Source organism: Neoarius graeffei, chromosome 11 (genome assembly GCF_027579695.1).
Source record: "Neoarius graeffei isolate fNeoGra1 chromosome 11, fNeoGra1.pri, whole genome shotgun sequence".
NCBI lineage: Eukaryota > Metazoa > Chordata > Actinopteri > Siluriformes > Ariidae > Neoarius > Neoarius graeffei.
Window position 1 is genome coordinate 11,771,677 of NC_083579.1, and position 18,080 is coordinate 11,789,756.

General features: G+C 43.5%; 1 protein-coding gene across 2 annotated transcripts in view; it reads left to right on the forward strand.

The window, feature by feature from the left end:
- abch1 (ATP-binding cassette, sub-family H, member 1) overlaps positions 1 to 17,560 on the forward strand; it is a 124,373-nt gene extending 106,813 nt beyond the window's left edge. For both annotated transcript variants that reach the window (XM_060933418.1, XM_060933419.1), the window contains exons 18-20: positions 9,259 to 9,418; positions 11,445 to 11,549; positions 14,868 to 17,560. In XM_060933418.1, coding sequence (XP_060789401.1) covers positions 9,259 to 9,418; positions 11,445 to 11,549; positions 14,868 to 14,974 — 372 coding nt within the window. In that variant the 3' untranslated portion in view covers positions 14,975 to 17,560. The remainder of the gene's footprint in view (positions 1 to 9,258; positions 9,419 to 11,444; positions 11,550 to 14,867) is intronic.
- Positions 17,561 to 18,080: the final 520 nt, after the last annotated feature.

Sequence of the window (18,080 nt, forward strand, 5' to 3'; positions counted from 1 at the left end):
TGACTGTTAAAACCTTTCAGTCTCAAGTTTTTCCTTTACTGTATTTACTAGTTTACTGAGCTAGCGCGCTAGCTCGGGCAGGCTGGGAGCTAGCGCGCTGGCTCGGGCAGGCTGGGAGCGAGCGCGCTAGCTCGGGCAGGCTGGGAGCGCGCGCGCTAGCTTGGGCAGGCTGGGAGCGAGCGCGCTAGCTCAGTAAACTAGTAAATACAGTAAAGGAAAAACTTGAGGCTGAAAGGTTTTAACAGTCATCCAAATGACTGAACGTAAACATTGCTACAGTAACATACCAGCTACTATGTTGTTGACATTAGCTAGTGCTAACAGCTAGCTGCTAGTGCACTGCTACAACTACAACGACCCTAATAATACAGTTCTTGGTCATTGCCTGGTAACAGCAAATTTATAACGGGCCATGTCTCAACAGACTAAGAAGTTATTTCGATGACATTTAATAACATTTTGTTTATCCTGAGGACTGAAAGTAAATGAAAATGTGAACAAACCTTAGCTGTAATAAGATGGCGACCACCGGCTCCAGGGACGACCCGCTGATGTAGGCATGTTACCCAGCCTGGTTTTTAACGACATAGGTATACAGATCATGTGGGCCGAAGTCAGGTAAAGACAAGGGCTTTGTGTACTTCCGTACGTCAGTGAACAATCCTGGTGGAAGCAGGTAAACGTCGTTCTCTAAGCCTGCTAACCTCAATTTTTGCAAATACCTCTCCCTCTGCTCGCCCTGTAAATGCCCTATGTCGCTGAATAGTGAAGGTGTTTTCTGCATCTCGCTCCTTTTTCTTTTATGTTTTTTCCCTGGTATTTCCCACACGCCTGACTGCAGGTCAGGAAGATCACCCGCGCTGCAGCGCTGCAAAGCCAGAAAAAGATAGCCTGGTAACGTGTACGGATCACGTACACCAGCATCATTGATTTTCTGGTGATATCGCTTCTTACTCGTGTCATCTAGGTCGGATAAAATACTCGACAATGAGACTTCGTCATGATCAACAGTGTATCGCTACCGGTAGTCGCCATATTTGTGACCGTCAAAATGGCGGCATAAATATCGTCGCTATGGAAACAATGACGTAGGCTGAAATCCTCTATACCCTGGACAAGTCGCCAGGTTATCGCAGGGCTGACACATAGAGTCAAGCAACCATTCACACTCAATTTAGAGCCACCAATTAACCTAACCTGCATGTCTTCGGAGGAAACCGGAGCACCCGGAGGAAACCCACGCAGACACAGGGAGAACATCCAAACTCCACACAGAAAGGCCCTCGCTGGCCGCTGGGCTCGAACCCAGGACCTTCTTGCTGTGAGGCGACAGTGCTAACCACCGTGCCACCCGTTGATTGAATTCTTCTTTTGTAAATGTTACGAGGGGACTTCAAAAAGTTCTCGGCCTCACCCGGAAACAAGGGATGTAACTCCCGTTTTGGGGCATAACTGTTTACTATGAAGCCACATATCACTGTCCACAAAAAACTCAAATGAAAGAAGCAATTAAAGAAAAAAGGAGAGGAAAGAAAGCTTCAAACTGACGTGCTGTTGCTCCAGGACAATGCGCCCGTCCATGCAGCACAGGTGGTGGGGCAGAAGCAGCCAAATGTGGCTTTGATCTGTTGCCCCATGCAACTTACTCACCCGATCTGGCACTGTCTAACTTCTATCAGTTCCCCAAACTGAAATCCCATGTGTGTATGGTCACCATTTTCAGAGTGATGATGATGAAGTCAACCATGCTATCGAGGAGGGTCTGGAGGCTCAAGATGTGACCTCCTTCCATGAAGGGATAGCAAAGCTTGAACATCAGTGGACCAAGTGCATTGAAGTTAAAGGAGACTATGTTGAAAAATAATGCAAGAACAGTTTCTCCTGTGACGTTTTCTGGGTGAGAGAGGCCGAGAACTTTTTGAAGTACCCTTGTAAATAAACATATCCGCCATACAAATCCTCATGTAAGTTGTTGTATAGCCTGACAGTGTATTAGGACAAGTGTATGAAAATGAGTCTTGCAGCTATTGTCAGAGCTGCTGCAGGAACTGAATTAATACTTACTGATAAATCAGAATCAAGAATTCAGCAGTGCTGTGGTGTAATCGACATGATGTTCACTTCAAATGCGTTTCATAGACACTTAGGAATAATATAAAGGTCGTACTCTAATCTGGATGATGATAGTGCTGTTAACATGACTGACTTTTGGAGGGGGCTTGACCCATAATGGCACTTCACGTTTTTCATCCATCCAACAGGGGGTGCCATAGGATTTCAGGATTCATTAATAGGCACTTTCAGACCAAACAGTTCTACGGATTTATTGAGAGGAACTACCCACTGGGGAAGTACCCCAATAACTACAGACTTTCAAGGGCTTTTTTCCTTCAGCGCATACAGTATACGTTCAATAAAGCCTGGATGTCTGTGTCAGGCCATTGGGCCGGGATTTTTTTCTTCATTATTTAACATGAACTTTAAGAGCTGTCGTTTACACGAATTTTTAAAAATGGTGGTTGACGGTGCTGCATTGGCTCATGTTCATGTTCAATGTACACTTACATCTGGATCACTCACTGTACACTTGCGTCACTCATGGTTTGTCTTGTGCTGGGAGAGAACCTATCCTGAAGTAGAAGCTAAACAAGTGTACAGCCGTTCTCAGTGCGGACACTAAGTCCTCCAACAGTTCTAAGAACTATGAAAAAGTTCTTCCAGTCCAAAAGCACCTAAGTTCTTCCAGTCCAAAAGCACCTGTTACTCCTTTTACACCAACAGGGAACGGATTCTGTTCTGGTTCATGCACCAAATTTTGGACCGTTCAAAGCTGCTGCTTCTTCATCATCTTTTTCTTTTGGCTGCTCCCATATGTTTGGATTCGCCACAGCAGATCTGTTCCGCATATTTGACTTGGCATAGGTTTTACACCAGATGCCCTTCCTGACGCAACCCTCCCCAATCTATCCAGGCTTGGGACTGGCACTAAGTATGCACTGTCTTGTACAACCCCAATGGCTGAGTATTTTACCATTGGACCGTTTGGAGCATTTCGACCAAAACTACATTGGTTCTGAACCTGAAAAGTTGGTTCCCATCTGGAACCAAAAGATAGCTAGTTTTTCCAGCGCGACATTAACCATGATGACATTGTTATGTCTGTACCTGCTCACACTCAAGACTCCACTTCCCTGAGTTCGCAGCAGCCTTCAAACATGGCCGCCGTGGATTACAACAATCACACTGCCCCACACCACTCTCAGTCTCCGGAGTACTAATCATCACTCAGACCTGTTCCGAATCACAGTCGTATTACCACTGTATGTAAAAGGACTCTCAGTTCACACAAACCTTGTGAAGTAAATGCTCAAGGTTCCCTTGCTTGAGTTTATCAAGCCTAATTACTCATGCTGTTTATCTGGTTAGTGACATTTATATTTTGGTTTACGCTGTCTGTCTTCACCTGTGATATCCTGTTTGGGCCTCGCCTGACCATTGCCTGTTTGTTGACTATCCCTTTGTTCTACGATTTGGATTTGTCTGCCAGCTTTGCCATGAATAAACTCTCTGCCGTTTTTACATCCATTTGTCGCTTCCATTCCTGACAAACATCAGTGGGCGTGTCATTAGTTTGGAGAGCTTCTACATCTCCTAATCATTAGTAGTCGGTCCATATTGTACTTGTTTTTTGGATGGAAAGAAAATCTTCAATGACAGAACAAAAGCTCAAAGGTAATCAGTGCGATTTGCCATCTTGTGACTACTGTTTACTCCCATTGCAAATTGTACAACACCCTCTGTTGATGACACATGTTTCATTATAATGGTTCTCCTCAAAACTGGTGGAAATGTGGGCTGGTTCACCAGCTGGCACCAAGGTTCAAAGGATCCTGAACAGAACCGGTTCAAGAACCCATACCCTTTTGGTCAAAAAGTGGTGTCCATTTGTGTTCTTGTTAAAGGACTAGCATGGTATAATTCAAATATAAAGACTGATTATGTTTATACAAGTATCACCCATCTTGAGCAGCTTGTTAATGCCTCAGAATCATTTCACAGTAGACACCGGTAGATGATTTTGAGCCTTCCGGGGGTCAAGTGGCATGCGTTCCGGGCCCTTCCGTTGGAATATGTGAGAGCCAGAGAGCTACCTTGACAATCAGGAGGGCATGGCCTCCATCCCCGGAAAGTTTGGTCGTGTTGAAAATTGCCGTGGATCAAGTGTTGGAGCATGAAGGCATGCGTGAGTATCCTGGAGCCATACGTGGGCTGCCAGAGGCTACTGTAGCATTTCATCGCAACCATCAAGCTGAAAATATTCACGGAACATCTCATCTCATTATCTCTAGCTGCTTTATCTTGTTCTACAGGGTCGCAGGCAAGCTGGAGCCTATCCCAGCTGACTACGGGCGAAAGGCGGGGTACACCCTGGACAAGTCGCCAGGTCATCACAGGGCTGACACATAGACACAGACAACCATTCACACTCACATTCACACCTACAGTCAATTTAGAGTCACCAGTTAACCTAACCTTCATGTCTTTGGAGTGTGGGGGAAACCAGAGCACCCGGAGGAAACCCACGCAAACACGGGGAGAACATACAAACTCCGCACAGAAAGGCCCTCGCCGGCCACGGGGCTCGAACGCAGACCTTCTTGCTGTGAGGCGACAGCGCTAACCACTACACCACCGTGCCGCCCATGGAACAACATTCTACAGAAAAATAAATGTTTGCCTAGGGCATGTGACTTATTTAGTCTTGTCGTAGCTATGCCGTTCTGCAGACGTGAAAACTGTACACACTACCATCATTGCCATAAGGTCATACGTTGCTGCCTCCATTGGTTTTACCGGCGTCTTCCATCACTACCATCATGGCTACCGTGGCTTCCACCATCGAGTCTAGCAGAGTGATTGATGGCCATCATATCACAAAATACAATATATAACTGAAATATTCAGTGTTTGTGATCTTGGCACATGCCATGTGCAACTAATTGTGTACCAAGGACACATTTGACGAGCAAAAGATGACAAAACCAGGATTGTTTTAATGACAACAATCTGAAAAGTCAAGCTTTGACAACCTTAAGGAATAGACCCTTCCTGCATGACGTCATCGCGCCGCGAGATTTCGGTAGTCGCCATATTGGAAGACCAAGTACACATCTATGCAAGTACATACATACATAAAACAAACTACACCTGAAATGTAGCCAGGGCCGGTTCTGCCCTAATCTGGACGCAACATCGCGCAAACACCCCCCCCCCCCCCCCCCCCCCAAAAAAAAAAACACCAGTCTAAATCAGGACAACCAGTGTTCGAACTACGGGGGTACTCGGGGGATCCGAGATCCCCTGAAACAGACATGAGATCCCTTGAAAACATGGTTGGGGGGTCTCTAAAATATTGGCAAAATGATGTTTATTGACATAGCAATCGTGTGTAACGGGAAGCATTTGCATATCCGAAGTGTTGTGTTTACATCAAAGATAAAATAAACCGATATGACAACGACTGCTGCTGCCAGGTTGGTTGTTGAGTAGCCTGACTGTTTTTTTTTGTTCTTGCGTGTGGTATCATTGTTGACGCGAGGTTGTTTTTTGAACATGCCAATGCGGACACGATTTCCCCTGATGAGTTATGACTTCAGATGCGATGCGTGTGTGGAGTCCGCGTGATATGTGCGTAAGAGAGGCTTCTCATGTGTTTGGAGATCTGCGCTCCGAGACAAGCGCAAGCACCCCCCGGGGAAAAAAAGGGACCCCCCGAAAATATCGGCATAGTTCGAACACTGAGGACAACCATCACATAACTATAACTATAAACATTTTAGATCAACTATTTTAACTAAATGGGCTATAATAAATAAGCCTGCAGGCAGCCACGGCGGGCTGCCTCAGAAAAGTAACCATTTGTCCTACCTTAAAACTCGTTTTGCATTTTCTGCCTCCTTTTTTGTATTTTCGACCCTGCGTTTATTTTCTTTCCTTTTCTGAAAACCCAATTTGTGTCCAGACATTTTGTCCTGCTACCAACGATCTAAAGGCCCGGTCCCACTGCACTTACGGATGCAAAGAGGATGTAAAACGTAAAAAAATCTTTGCCATCCGTTGGAAAACGCTATGCATCCGTTGTGTACTCCTTGCATACGTGCTTCAAACGCTCTATCCATCGAGCATCCGTCCACTGTGATTTCATCCGCGCAAGAAGTTTTGAGCTGCACAAAACTTTTAGAACGGATGAACTTTCCGCCGTGTACGATGTAAATCCGCGACATATACGAGCAACAAACGTTCTATGTCCGTTATCATCCGTTAAACGTCTGCTGTATCCTCTCTGCATCCTCTGGACATCCTCGCAACTCACATCCACTGCAGCTGAAAACGGAAAGAGGGAGGAAAGATAAGGTACATGAAACGTCTATTCATCGTTAGTAGCACGGAAATAGAAAGGATGTAAGCGTATGCATCTCGTATATAAAGTATTCAAAACGGACAAAGCGTTTATATCTGGGATGTATCTCATATATTTAGGATGTCCGGAGTATGTCTAGAGTATGTAGAAGGACACCTAGCGGACAATCGATATTTTGTATGAAAAGGGGGAGAAAATCATCTAGTAGTAGAGATGTATCGATGTAGCCGCCAGCACGTCTTTCCGCTTTATGCTGACGGCGTGCGTGCTGCATCCCTTTATATCCGCGGAGCAGACGCAATTCATACCCCCCGCATGCGCAGTGAACGGTCTGCATCCGATATACATCCGCGCAACATCCCCTTTGTTTCCGTTAGGCGTACGTGATGCATCCCCTTCATCCGCTCTTTCTGCTATGCGTCCGCTTCTCAGTTATCACCGGTAACCCCTTCGGAGCTGTCATCCACTTCTATCCGCTTTCATCCGCTAGGCTTCCTATGAACATGCGTTTAACATCCCCGCTATATACTACCCACGTCCGTTCTTTTCCGTTCTGTTTTCGCCAATTTTCGCCAATTTTGTCCATTTCTGGAGCGGATGAAAACGGATAGAGCCACCCCCGAAATTTTGCTCGTCCGCTGTGTCCTTTTTGCATATGTTTTGTGTCCATCGGCCAGTGGGACCGGGCCTTAACTCATCAGGTCTCGTCTCTCGAGTCTGCGATGAAGGGCAACAATTGATACATTTTTACAACCAGCCAATAAACAGCCAATAGGGAGGTTGCAACGTTCAGGCTCTCCTTTGCTCACAGACACTCAGTAATGCACTTATTCTCTGTCTCCTGGCAGAAAGCTCCTTAGTTTGCTCCCCTTGTGTCTCAATCACAGCTGGTATTCTGAAGAAAGACTTCTTTTCACCTTTCCCATCAGCTTTGTTGGAACACCCTAACACAGCACAAAAGTTTACCATTGTAGGTTTATGATGAATCAAGTGCCTCGTGGGTTTAAATTCCGCGCGCTGCCGTTATTTCCCCCTGATCACAAGTTTGTTGGTCTTCCAATATGGCGCAGGGTCTGTTTACTTCCGGTTTCTGGTGACGTCAGTGGGAAGGGTCTATAGTTTGGTCAAAAAAAAAAATGCATGATGTCCCATCTACACCAGATGGAGCCAATCAGAAAAAGACAGTAATCATATCTAGTTCTGACCATACTAACTGGTGCACAGACTCGCATCTCTTTTGAGAGTAATCTTTATCGTACATGGTCCCTGAGAACTAAACTAAATAAATTAAATGAAACCAAAAAAGTTTTGTGCCCATGTAGCCAATAGGAATTTGCCTGAAACCTTTTTCATAAATACATCATAAGTCCTTCCTATACCAGAACCTGGTCTTCCCAGGCAGTCTCCCAACCCAGTACTAACCAAGCCCTTGAGGCACATAGGGCTGTGCCGATCTCCATTTCCATAGGCCTCAGCCTCTTGCCTATACAGCTAGGGTTACAGTGGGGGGTTAGTCCTCTGGTAACCACAAGAGTTTGACTCCCCACTCACATCTGTATTGCAGTGTGCCTTGCCAGACAGCAGTAGGTACCATTTTTATGATGGTTTTGGTATGACCCGACCACAAGTAGAACTCGTGATCTACTAATCAAGAGACAGACACGCTAGGCCAGCTCATAGTCATAAATACATATCATCCTTCAAATAGCTAGAATATTCCATATTTATTAATTTCAAGTGAAACTCCAACCTGATCCACATTAAATATGTTCATAATGAAAGAATTATGTTTTTCGTGATTATGGTGCTAATTCGTTGGATGGTGTTGTATTTTCATTATTCCTTTTGAGAAGTTTCTGATGTCTGTTAGCTTGTTTTTGTTTTGTTTTTTAGAAGAGCCAAAGGGCTTTGGATGTTTTTTTTCTTTTCTTCTCTTTTCTTTTCTTTTCATGCCTACCATTTTCACCGCAAGCTGGCCTAGCGGTTAGTTTGTCTGCCTCTTGACTGGGAGATTGTGAGTTCTACTCAAGGTCGGGTCATACCAAAGACCATCATAAAAATGGTACCTACTGGCAAGGCATGTTGCAATACAGATGCGAGTGGGGAGTCAAACTCTCGCAGTTACCAGAGGACTAGCCCCCCACTGTAACCCTAGCTGTATAGGCAAGAGGCCGAGGGCTACGGAAATGGAGATCAACGCCGCTCAAAGTGCCTTAAGGGCCTGGTTAGTACTGGGATAGGAGACTGTCTGGGAAGACCAAGTCCTGGCATGGGAAGGACTTTGACGATCATTTTCCAACAATGATGTTCAGTATCATATTATTAAGAAGTAGTCGAGATGGTGGTGCATCTGCTGGACTCAGAGTCCCAGAATAGAAAGCAGTGCAGCTATAGGACAAAACTGATTGAAGGCAGAGACTCAGCTCAGCTTGTTAGTGATTTACGAGACGGCGAGCATGATGGTGATGGTGTTGATGGAGGTAATGGTATGAAAGGTGAAGCTTTGGAAGCTGATCTGTTTGAGCAGAGTGTCCAGGTGAAGAGGTGAAGGAGCTAGACAGACTTAAGGGCTAAAGCGCTGCTGCATGATTCTCATCACAGTGGTCTGAATCTCACTGGTACTGCTATCATCAGGTAGTTGAATGGCATTGTGGGTAATGCAGTGATGTTGAGTGATTTGTAGAGTTGTATTGAGACCACACTTTCACACTCAAATACTAATTCAGTGAAGGCATGAGGTCAATTATTTTAATTCATGGTTCTTTAGAATACATTCTTAAACAATACAAGGTTCATTCAGCCTTATAATATAAACCCTCTCTATCTCTCTTGCTCAGATTCCCAACGAGGGCTCCTTGGTCCTAGTCATCTGCCTGATTGTTCTCCAGGGTGTGACTGGAATCTCCTTTGGATTGGTCATTTCCTCCGCCATTGATGACGAGCAATCGGCCAATCAGGCCGCTCTCGGCATCTTCTACCCCAATCTCATCATCAGTGGTATGTGATGCCATGTCACCAGTTTGGATAACATCACGTCTATGATGAATTCTCGATTCTGATTGGTCAGAAGGTGTTGATTAATTTTCTTTAACTGCAACTCGGACAATCGTTCCAGCTGCAAGAAACATTACCCATTTACTGTATATTAACGTGCATAATATCTTCTATAGCAGATGCTCCATATGAACGAATTAAAAAACTATTTAGAATTGTGGTTTCTTCACATCTTCACAACATGAAGTGAAGATGTGTTTGGGGTTTTTTTCCACGCAGTAATGTCAGTGATATCAGGAAGTTGTTTTATAAGAGAGATCAGAGACGAGGGGCGGCACGGTGGTGTAGTGGTTAGCGCTGTCGCCTCACAGCAAGAAGGTCCTGGGTTCGAGCCCCGGGGCTGGCGAGGGCCTTTCTGTGTGGAGTTTGCATGTTCTCCGCGTGGGTTTCCTCCGGGTGCTCCGGTTTCCCCCACAGTCCAAAGACATGCAGGTTAGGTTAACTGGTGACTCTAAATTGACCGTGAGTGTGAATGGTTGTCTGTGTCTATGTGTCAGCCCTGTGATGACCTGGCGACTTGTCCAGGGTGTACCCCGCCTTTCGCCCGTAGTCAGCTGGGATAGGCTCCAGCTTGCCTGCGACCCTGTAGAAGGATAAAGCGGCTAGAGATAATGAGATGAGATCAGAGACGAGAATTTCAATATATATGTTTCACTTGAATGAAAAATAAGTACTTACGGTACACAATTTGAATGTGTATCATGAAACCTTGACTCTCAAACAGAAAAAGTCATAGAATGAGAGAACTGAGGGCAAACTGAGAGAGAAGTGAAGGAGAACTGAGAAAGGGCTGAGAGAGAAGTGAGGGAGAACTGAGGATGAGCTGAGAGAGAGCTGAGAAAGAACTGAAGGAGAACTGAGTGAACTGAGAAAGAAGTGAGGGAGAAGTGAGGGAGAACTGAGAGAGAAGTCAGGGAGAACTGAGAGACAACTGAGGGAGAAGTGAGGGAGAACTGAGAGACAACTGAGGGAGAAGTGAGGGAGAACTGAAGGAGAGCTGAGAAAGAACTGTGGAAGAACTGAGGGAGAAGTCAGGGAGAACTGAAGGAGAAGTGAGGGACAACTGAGGGAGAAGTGAGGGAGAACTGAGGGAGAGCTGAGAAAGAACTGAGGGAGAAGTCAGGGAGAACTGAGAGAGAGCTGAGGGAGACCTGAGAGAGAGTCTTATCAAATGTGTTTTTATTAAGTTATATCCAATGTTCCAGCAAGTCCCAATGGCATTGTCAAGGCCATGTTTCAGCTTTGACCGAAGAATTAAGAATGTCCAAAAATTTCACGTAAACATTTATAGACAGAATAAAGCACCTGCCCATACAGTAGATTTCCATTATACATGAGTTTTATGTCAGTAGTTTTTCTGTTCTTTTTCCAGTACAGCGAAATTCCATGGTAATGCAACATACACCGCATGTGAGGTCAGTAGAGATTAGGTTTAAAAAAAAAAACCTGGAGGTTTCTTCAAGGCGAACATTTGGGAATAATCATTTTTACATGCACGAGGATCCATTTTCAAAATGAACCCCAGGATCGATACAGATTGATATTCCTGCGATGACGCATCCATTCAAACCCAGTCTCAGTTTCAGCTAAACTGTAAATTTCCAGGAAAGTCTCTTACCGCTGCTTTAATGTTGGTGGAAGATTTATATTTTTTTTTTCACTAATTGATGAGGAAAGACAATTAGTGCAATTTGATCTGGGCTGGTCCACTGGGATCGGGAGATGGAGTGATCGAGTGATGAGGAATGGAAAGAGGGAGGGAGGGATGAAGGGAGGGAGGGGACGCTCAGCACAACGGAAATGCACTAAAAGCCTCAAGATGACAGGCTGAGGAGGAAGGAGGAAGTCTGAGGTTATGACCTTGTGCGGTGTCAACATGGACAAACATGCACGGAAGGATGCGCTTTATCTTTTTTTGGATCCTCTTCACCTCACATGTTTCTCTCGTTCCTTATCGAACTCCCTGTAGGTGTCATTTGGCCAGTGGAGTGTATTCCGTATCCGCTGCGATACCTGAGTCTGGCGTTGCCTCAGACGTACGCATCTGAAGCCCTGCGATGCATTATGTACCGAGGTGAACACACACATATACACACACACAAACACTCATAAAGCACTCTACGGTACGGCATCATGTTTATTGGTAATCTTATCCTTAGACACACGCACACACCCTATGGCTTTAGGAAGTAAACACACACACACAGATAGTATGTTTGATGTTTAAGAGGATCTTCATGTCTCGTCTTTGCTCCATGATCTTGAGCTCATGTTGCACCAGACAATCGACCCTTCCCTGACTATCCCCCCCGCCTCTCTCTCTGTTTATCTGTCCTCACTCTTTCTCTCTCTCTCTCTCTGCGTGTGTCTCTCGTCCTCAATTATTCACCGAGCGTCTCATTGCACGTCCCTCTCAAATGAAACCCCAATCAACCCTGTTGAACCTTTTCCATCTTCTCTCTGGCACTCTACAGCTTAACTGGGTTAATTTCGGAAATAAACAATAAAACCTCCCAAAAACGACTGCAACAGTCACAGAAACATGAAGAAAAACCTTTATAACTTTCTTACGATTTGAATACTAATCTTCATTTTGATTAATTTGTTTTCATAATTTTTAATACGTGGAAACGCTAATGTACATATGCTTTTATTGTTATAATTTATTATTTGTTCATATCATGATTATTTTTATTGTTAGAGAATTGAGACTCTGTGAAATGCTTTGAAATAAATTATTATTATTATTACTATTATTATTACTAAAAACCTGTCGGACTCACTTGCATGGCCGTAAATTGTATGACCTCTTTAGGTAAAAATGATCCACTTTAATTACGAATTGTAAAATGGATCTGAATGTTGTTTTTCCCTGTAGACAGATGTAGAGGTGGGCACGCAATATTTCAGTGGAATTGATGTAAAAACATGCAAAAGAGAACTTCTGTAGGTTTTTCGGTCATCAGAATTTCCCCACGTGAAGAATTTTCCCAGGCCGCCACACATATGGTCGATGTAAATGCTGCTTAGTAATTATGACCCTAGGCGTGTAAGGAATTATCCGTTTGTTTCATGTGTCGTAAATTTTGTATTCGAATTGAAAAAAAAATGTTTTTCAGTCGCTGTGAAAAACATTTTCATCTTTCATTTCCGCTCCCACACGCCATACAGAGGATCCCCAAGCAGGATCATAGTACAACCCCAATTCCAAAAAAGTTGGGACAAAGTACAAATTGTAAATAAAAACAGAATGCAATGATGTGGAAGTTTCAAAATTCCATATTTTATTCAGAATAGAACATAGATGACATATCAAATGTTTAAACTGAGAAAATGTATCATTTAAAGAGAAAAATTAGGGGATTTTAAATTTCATGACAACAACACATCTCAAAAAAGTTGGGACAAGGCCATGTTTCCCACTGTGAGACATCCCCTTTTCTCTTTACAACAGTCTGTAAACGTCTGGGGACTGAGGAGACAAGTTGCTCAAGTTTAGGGATAGGAATGTTAACCAATTCTTGTCTAATGTAGGATTCTAGTTGCTCAACTGTCTTAGGTCTTTTTTGTCGTATCTTCCGTTTTATGATGCGCCAAATGTTTTCTATGGGTGAAAGATCTGGACTGCAGGCTGGCCAGTTCAGTACCCGGACCCTTCTTCTACGCAGCCATGATGCTGTAATTGATGCAGTATGTGGTTTGGCATTGTCATGTTGGAAAATGCAAGGTCTTCCCTGAAAGAGACGTCGTCTGGATGGGAGCATATGTTGCTCTAGAACCTGGATATACCTTTCAGCATTGATGGTGTCTTTCCAGATGTGTAAGCTGCCCATGCCACACGCACTAATGCAACCCCATACCATCAGAGATGCAGGCTTCTGAACTGAGCGCTGATAACAACTTGGGTCGTCCTTCTCCTCTTTAGTCCGAATGACACGGCGTCCCTGATTTCCATAAAGAACTTCACATTTTGATTCGTCTGACCACAGAACAGTTTTCCACTTTGCTACAGTCCATTTTAAATGAGCCTTGGCCCAGAGAAGATGTCTTCTGGATCGTGTTTAGATACGGCTTCTTCTTTTGAACTATAGAGTTTTAGCTGGCAACGGCGGATGGCACGGTGAATTGTGTTCACAGATAATGTTCTCTGGAAATATTCCTGAGCCCATTTTGTGATTTCCAATACGGAAGCATGCCTGTATGTGATGCAGTGCCGTCTAAGGGCCCGAAGATCACGGGCACCCAGTATGGTTTTCCGGCCTTGACCCTTACGCACAGAGATTCTTCCAGATTCTCTGAATCTTTTGATGATATTATGCACTGTAGATGATGATATGTTCAAACTCTTTGCAATTTTACACTGTCGAACTCCGTTCTGATATTGCTCCACTATTTGTCGGTGCAGAATTAGGGGGATTGGTGATCCTCTTCCCATCTTTACTTCTGAGAGCCGCTGCCACTCCAAGATGCTCTTTTTATACCCAGTCACGTTAATGACCTATTGCCAATTGACCTAATGAGTTGCAATTTGGTCCTCCAGCTGTTCCTTTTTTGTACCTTTAACTTTTCCAGCCTCTTATTGCCCCTGTCCCAACTTTTTTGAGATGTGTTGCTGTCATGAAATTTCAAATGAGCCAATATTTGGCATGAAATTTCAAAATGTCTCACTTTCGACATTTGATATGTTGTCTATGTTCTATTGTGAATACAATATCAGTTTCTGAGATTTGTAAATTATTGCATTCCGTTTTTATTTACAATTTGTACTTTGTCCCAACTTTTTTGTAATCGGGGTTGTACTTGAGTCCGGGACTCGGACTCGAGTTCGACTAGTGCCCTAATTTTAAGGACTCGTGACTTGACTTGGACTTGAGCACTGATGACTCTAACGTAAACTGCATTTGGACTCGTAAATTGGAAACGAAGAGTCAGATTTTTTCTTTATTTTTTGTAACATGCCATAATAATTTGGCATAAGATATTTATATCTACATTCATTTTTATACTAATTTCGTGCAAGAGAATGCACATTCACCTGTTCATACGTCATGTTCAGGAACAAACTAACGTTAATGGCGCGAAAATGCCTGGAGAGAACGCCCCTAGGATTGTCCGCTTTGCTTATACCGTACAGACTTCTCGTGCAGTGGGGAAAAATGCACTGCAATGTGTTCCATATGTAGAAGAACTATCAAGGACTTGACTCGAAATTTTCTTTAATGACTTGGACATGAACACTGGGGACTCAAGACTGGACTCGGACTCGAGGTTTAGCGACTCGACTACAACACTGTCTCCAAGCATGGCAAATGCTTCTGACTGGGTTTAAACATTGTGAGACATTGTGGATTTGAGCCTGATATGAAACGTGAGTGCTTGTGATGTTCTTCAGGATGGGGTCTGTCTCGCATGATGGTGTGGCGCGGCTTCGCCGTCACGCTCGGCTGGAACACGTTCTTCCTCATGCTGGCCACCATCATCCTCAAGCTGAGGACCTGAGGGACGCCAGCTACGTGAAGGAGCTTCAGATCATGGAGAGAGGCATCAGGCGAGTCCTAGGCTTCGTGGAGAAGACCAGGCCTTCCTCTCACTCTCACTCTCTCTCTCTCTCTCTCTCTCTCACTCTCGTTTTTTTTTTTTTTAAATGAAGGAGCTCTCATGAGTGGAAGAATAATGATCACCTAAGGCTGCCGGTCAGAGTTCAACTTTAACCTGAAGGCTACGTCAGAGTAGCCGATCAGGTTCTTTTTTTTTTTTAAATGAGGACCAGAACCAGAACCAGTCACCTCAGGGAAAGAATGGATTCTGTTTCTGCATCCATAGCATTCCACCAGCAAGTGTAATACTTCAAATTCAATGATATGTTCATTCATGGAATTTACTTCTATTATATGCGCGTGTTCTCATTAGTACAGACCACGCTCTTGACTACACTCAAGACTCTGCCAAAAACAATCACATGAAGTACTGATCGTCACCCTGTGCTGAACTTTCCTGAACTTCAAGAACTCAGAAACCTTGACATACGTCTTCTGGATGGACAATCCATCATCTGGATGCATTTTAAAGCTTTCTGTTTGTGTCGTTTGGTTCATTCACAGCTATCGTATTGTAATGTTGAAGTATTACAGTATATAGTCAATTTTATAGTATTATATAATCAAGTTTAACCCTTTAGTTGCTTTATTCATGGGCTTTACCGTACGTGTGAGTTATGTTCTTGTTATTTGTGGTGTTTATTTCATGATAAGCTCACCTGTCATTCAGACTCAGTGAGTGGGATCAGCTGTGAATATTAGCTTCTGACAGAATAAGATCAATAATATTTCTAAAGCACATGGTCTCAGGACCGAAGTTCACGAGTCATGGGTGAAGACTGTACGTTCGTTTCCCTCATGTCTTCCAGATAAGGAGTTGAGTCACAATCGGAACCAGATGACCTCTATGTAGGGCCTAAAGCTTTACGCTTGACAATTTTGCTATCTCATATTGTATTTTAGAACGCATGTGACGTGATGACCACCGGTCCCATTGCGACCAAAGACAAAGTTCTGTCAGTGTTTGAAAAGGGGTGGGCGATCTAATGATCTTATATTGTGGACGATCTTAATTCAGAATACAATCTGCTTTTCAGAGGAATGGTATAAATTGCATCAATAGATAGATGGATAGACAGCGGCGCTGTCCAGACATTCCTACTCCACATGGACTTCGCAAAAGCATGATTGGTTGTTGCAGAATTCGGACAACGCTCAGCGGACGTGCTACGCATCTTGGAGGTGTAGCTTATTTTGTAAACAGAAGACAACATGGTGGACGAAGAATAGCGCCAAGTAGACCATCATTTTGAAAGAAGCGGCGGAAATACCGGTACGAATCACTTCCTGTCAGAACTTTAGAACAAGAAGAGATTTGTGAGTTGTGAGTTAAAGTGACCGGCTTTGTATCCAGGCACAACGAATCATGTGATCACATGAGTTCAACTAAATCAGGATTCAGATCATGGATCATGATTGTAGTCCAAAATATCGTCATATGATCTTTTGGCCAGATCACCCAGTTTAAAATCTCAGATACGGAACGCCGCTATAACTTTCGTCCAGTAGGATTATGCGAAACTCACAGGACAGCAACAAATACGGTATTGTCAATGGTAAAACATGCTAAAGGACAGAAAAACATCCTTATTACCTCAAGCTTACATTGAAATATGTTTCTGTGTACGCGAGCTCATTTTCTTGACAGGTCTAGATCATGATGATTAATCGAAATCAGCCTGGAACAGTGCGACAAGTAATGATCTATTTAAAAATGGCGTAATATGTACATAATAATGTTAGCTAGTTAACAACAGTTAATATTGCTAACGAACTTGGTCAAGCACTGTAAAGATACACGATCATGCTCTTGATTTCACTCAGCAAAGCGCTTTGCTACATTGACCTTTGAACTGTCAGTTACCTTGAACAAGCTCACTCGCATTCGCAAGACTTACCAATCGTCCATAAATCATGAAAAAGAACAGCTAGTGCCGCCCACCAAAGTTGATTGACAGCTGATCTTAAACAGGGAAGGAAATAAAAACGACTAAGATTTTAATTTAATTGCATTTAAGTATTCATTTATGAAGGATTTTGTTTTAAAGACGACCATTATTTTGTTTTATTTTGCATATAAAATAGAAATGTATGTTGCGATGTTGCTATCTTTTCTTGTACCTCCTCATGCTGGCCAAAGGAGGTGCTGTATATCAACCTCAAGAGCTCTAATCATGTATGTGAAGATCTTTTTTTGCTATATTTGAGGTTGTTTTAACAATCTTGATTGCGTCAAGTGTTGTGAACTGTGGGGGGAAAATGTGCACGTTTACATTATTCTTGTGACCGAACCTGCAATCATTGTGAGCTGTGAAAAAAAAAGGAGAAATGCAAGGAGGCAATGCATGTGGACTGAAAAGAGCTTGCCAGGGCTGCCTGCACAAAGATACCAGCCTTGTGCCAGCTACAATCACTACTGTGGCATCTTACTGTATGTTGAAAGATGTACTATGAAGGAATGGTTTTTATAAAGGTGTCTATACAAGAAGCTGTTATACTCCGATGGGTTTGGTCTCATAATATGAACTAATTGTGTGTGTGTGTGTGTTTTTTTTATACCCCCGCTCCGAAAGGGGGGTGGTTTATACTGGTTTTTTACCTCTGTCTGTCCGTCTGTAACACCCTTTTTCTCAGCAACCATGAATCATAGCCACTTGGTACCAAACTTCAGCTTGGGGTTCTACTGTATACCGTGTATACCGTTTTCAGGTCTGTCCCACATCGACTTCCTGTTTACCGACTGGATGTATTTACGAAACCTATAGCGTGGATTTACAACATTTTCGTAAAATTTTTCTCAGCAACTACAAATCACAACTGCTTGATATTTGGTACCGAGCTTCAGCTTGGGGTTCTATACCATGTATACCATTTTCAGGTCTGTCGCACATCTACTTCCTGTTTACCGACTGGATGTATTTACGAAACCTATAGCGTGGATTTACAAAATTTTCGTAAAATTTTTCTCAGCAACTACAAATCACAACTGCTTGATATTTGGTACCGAG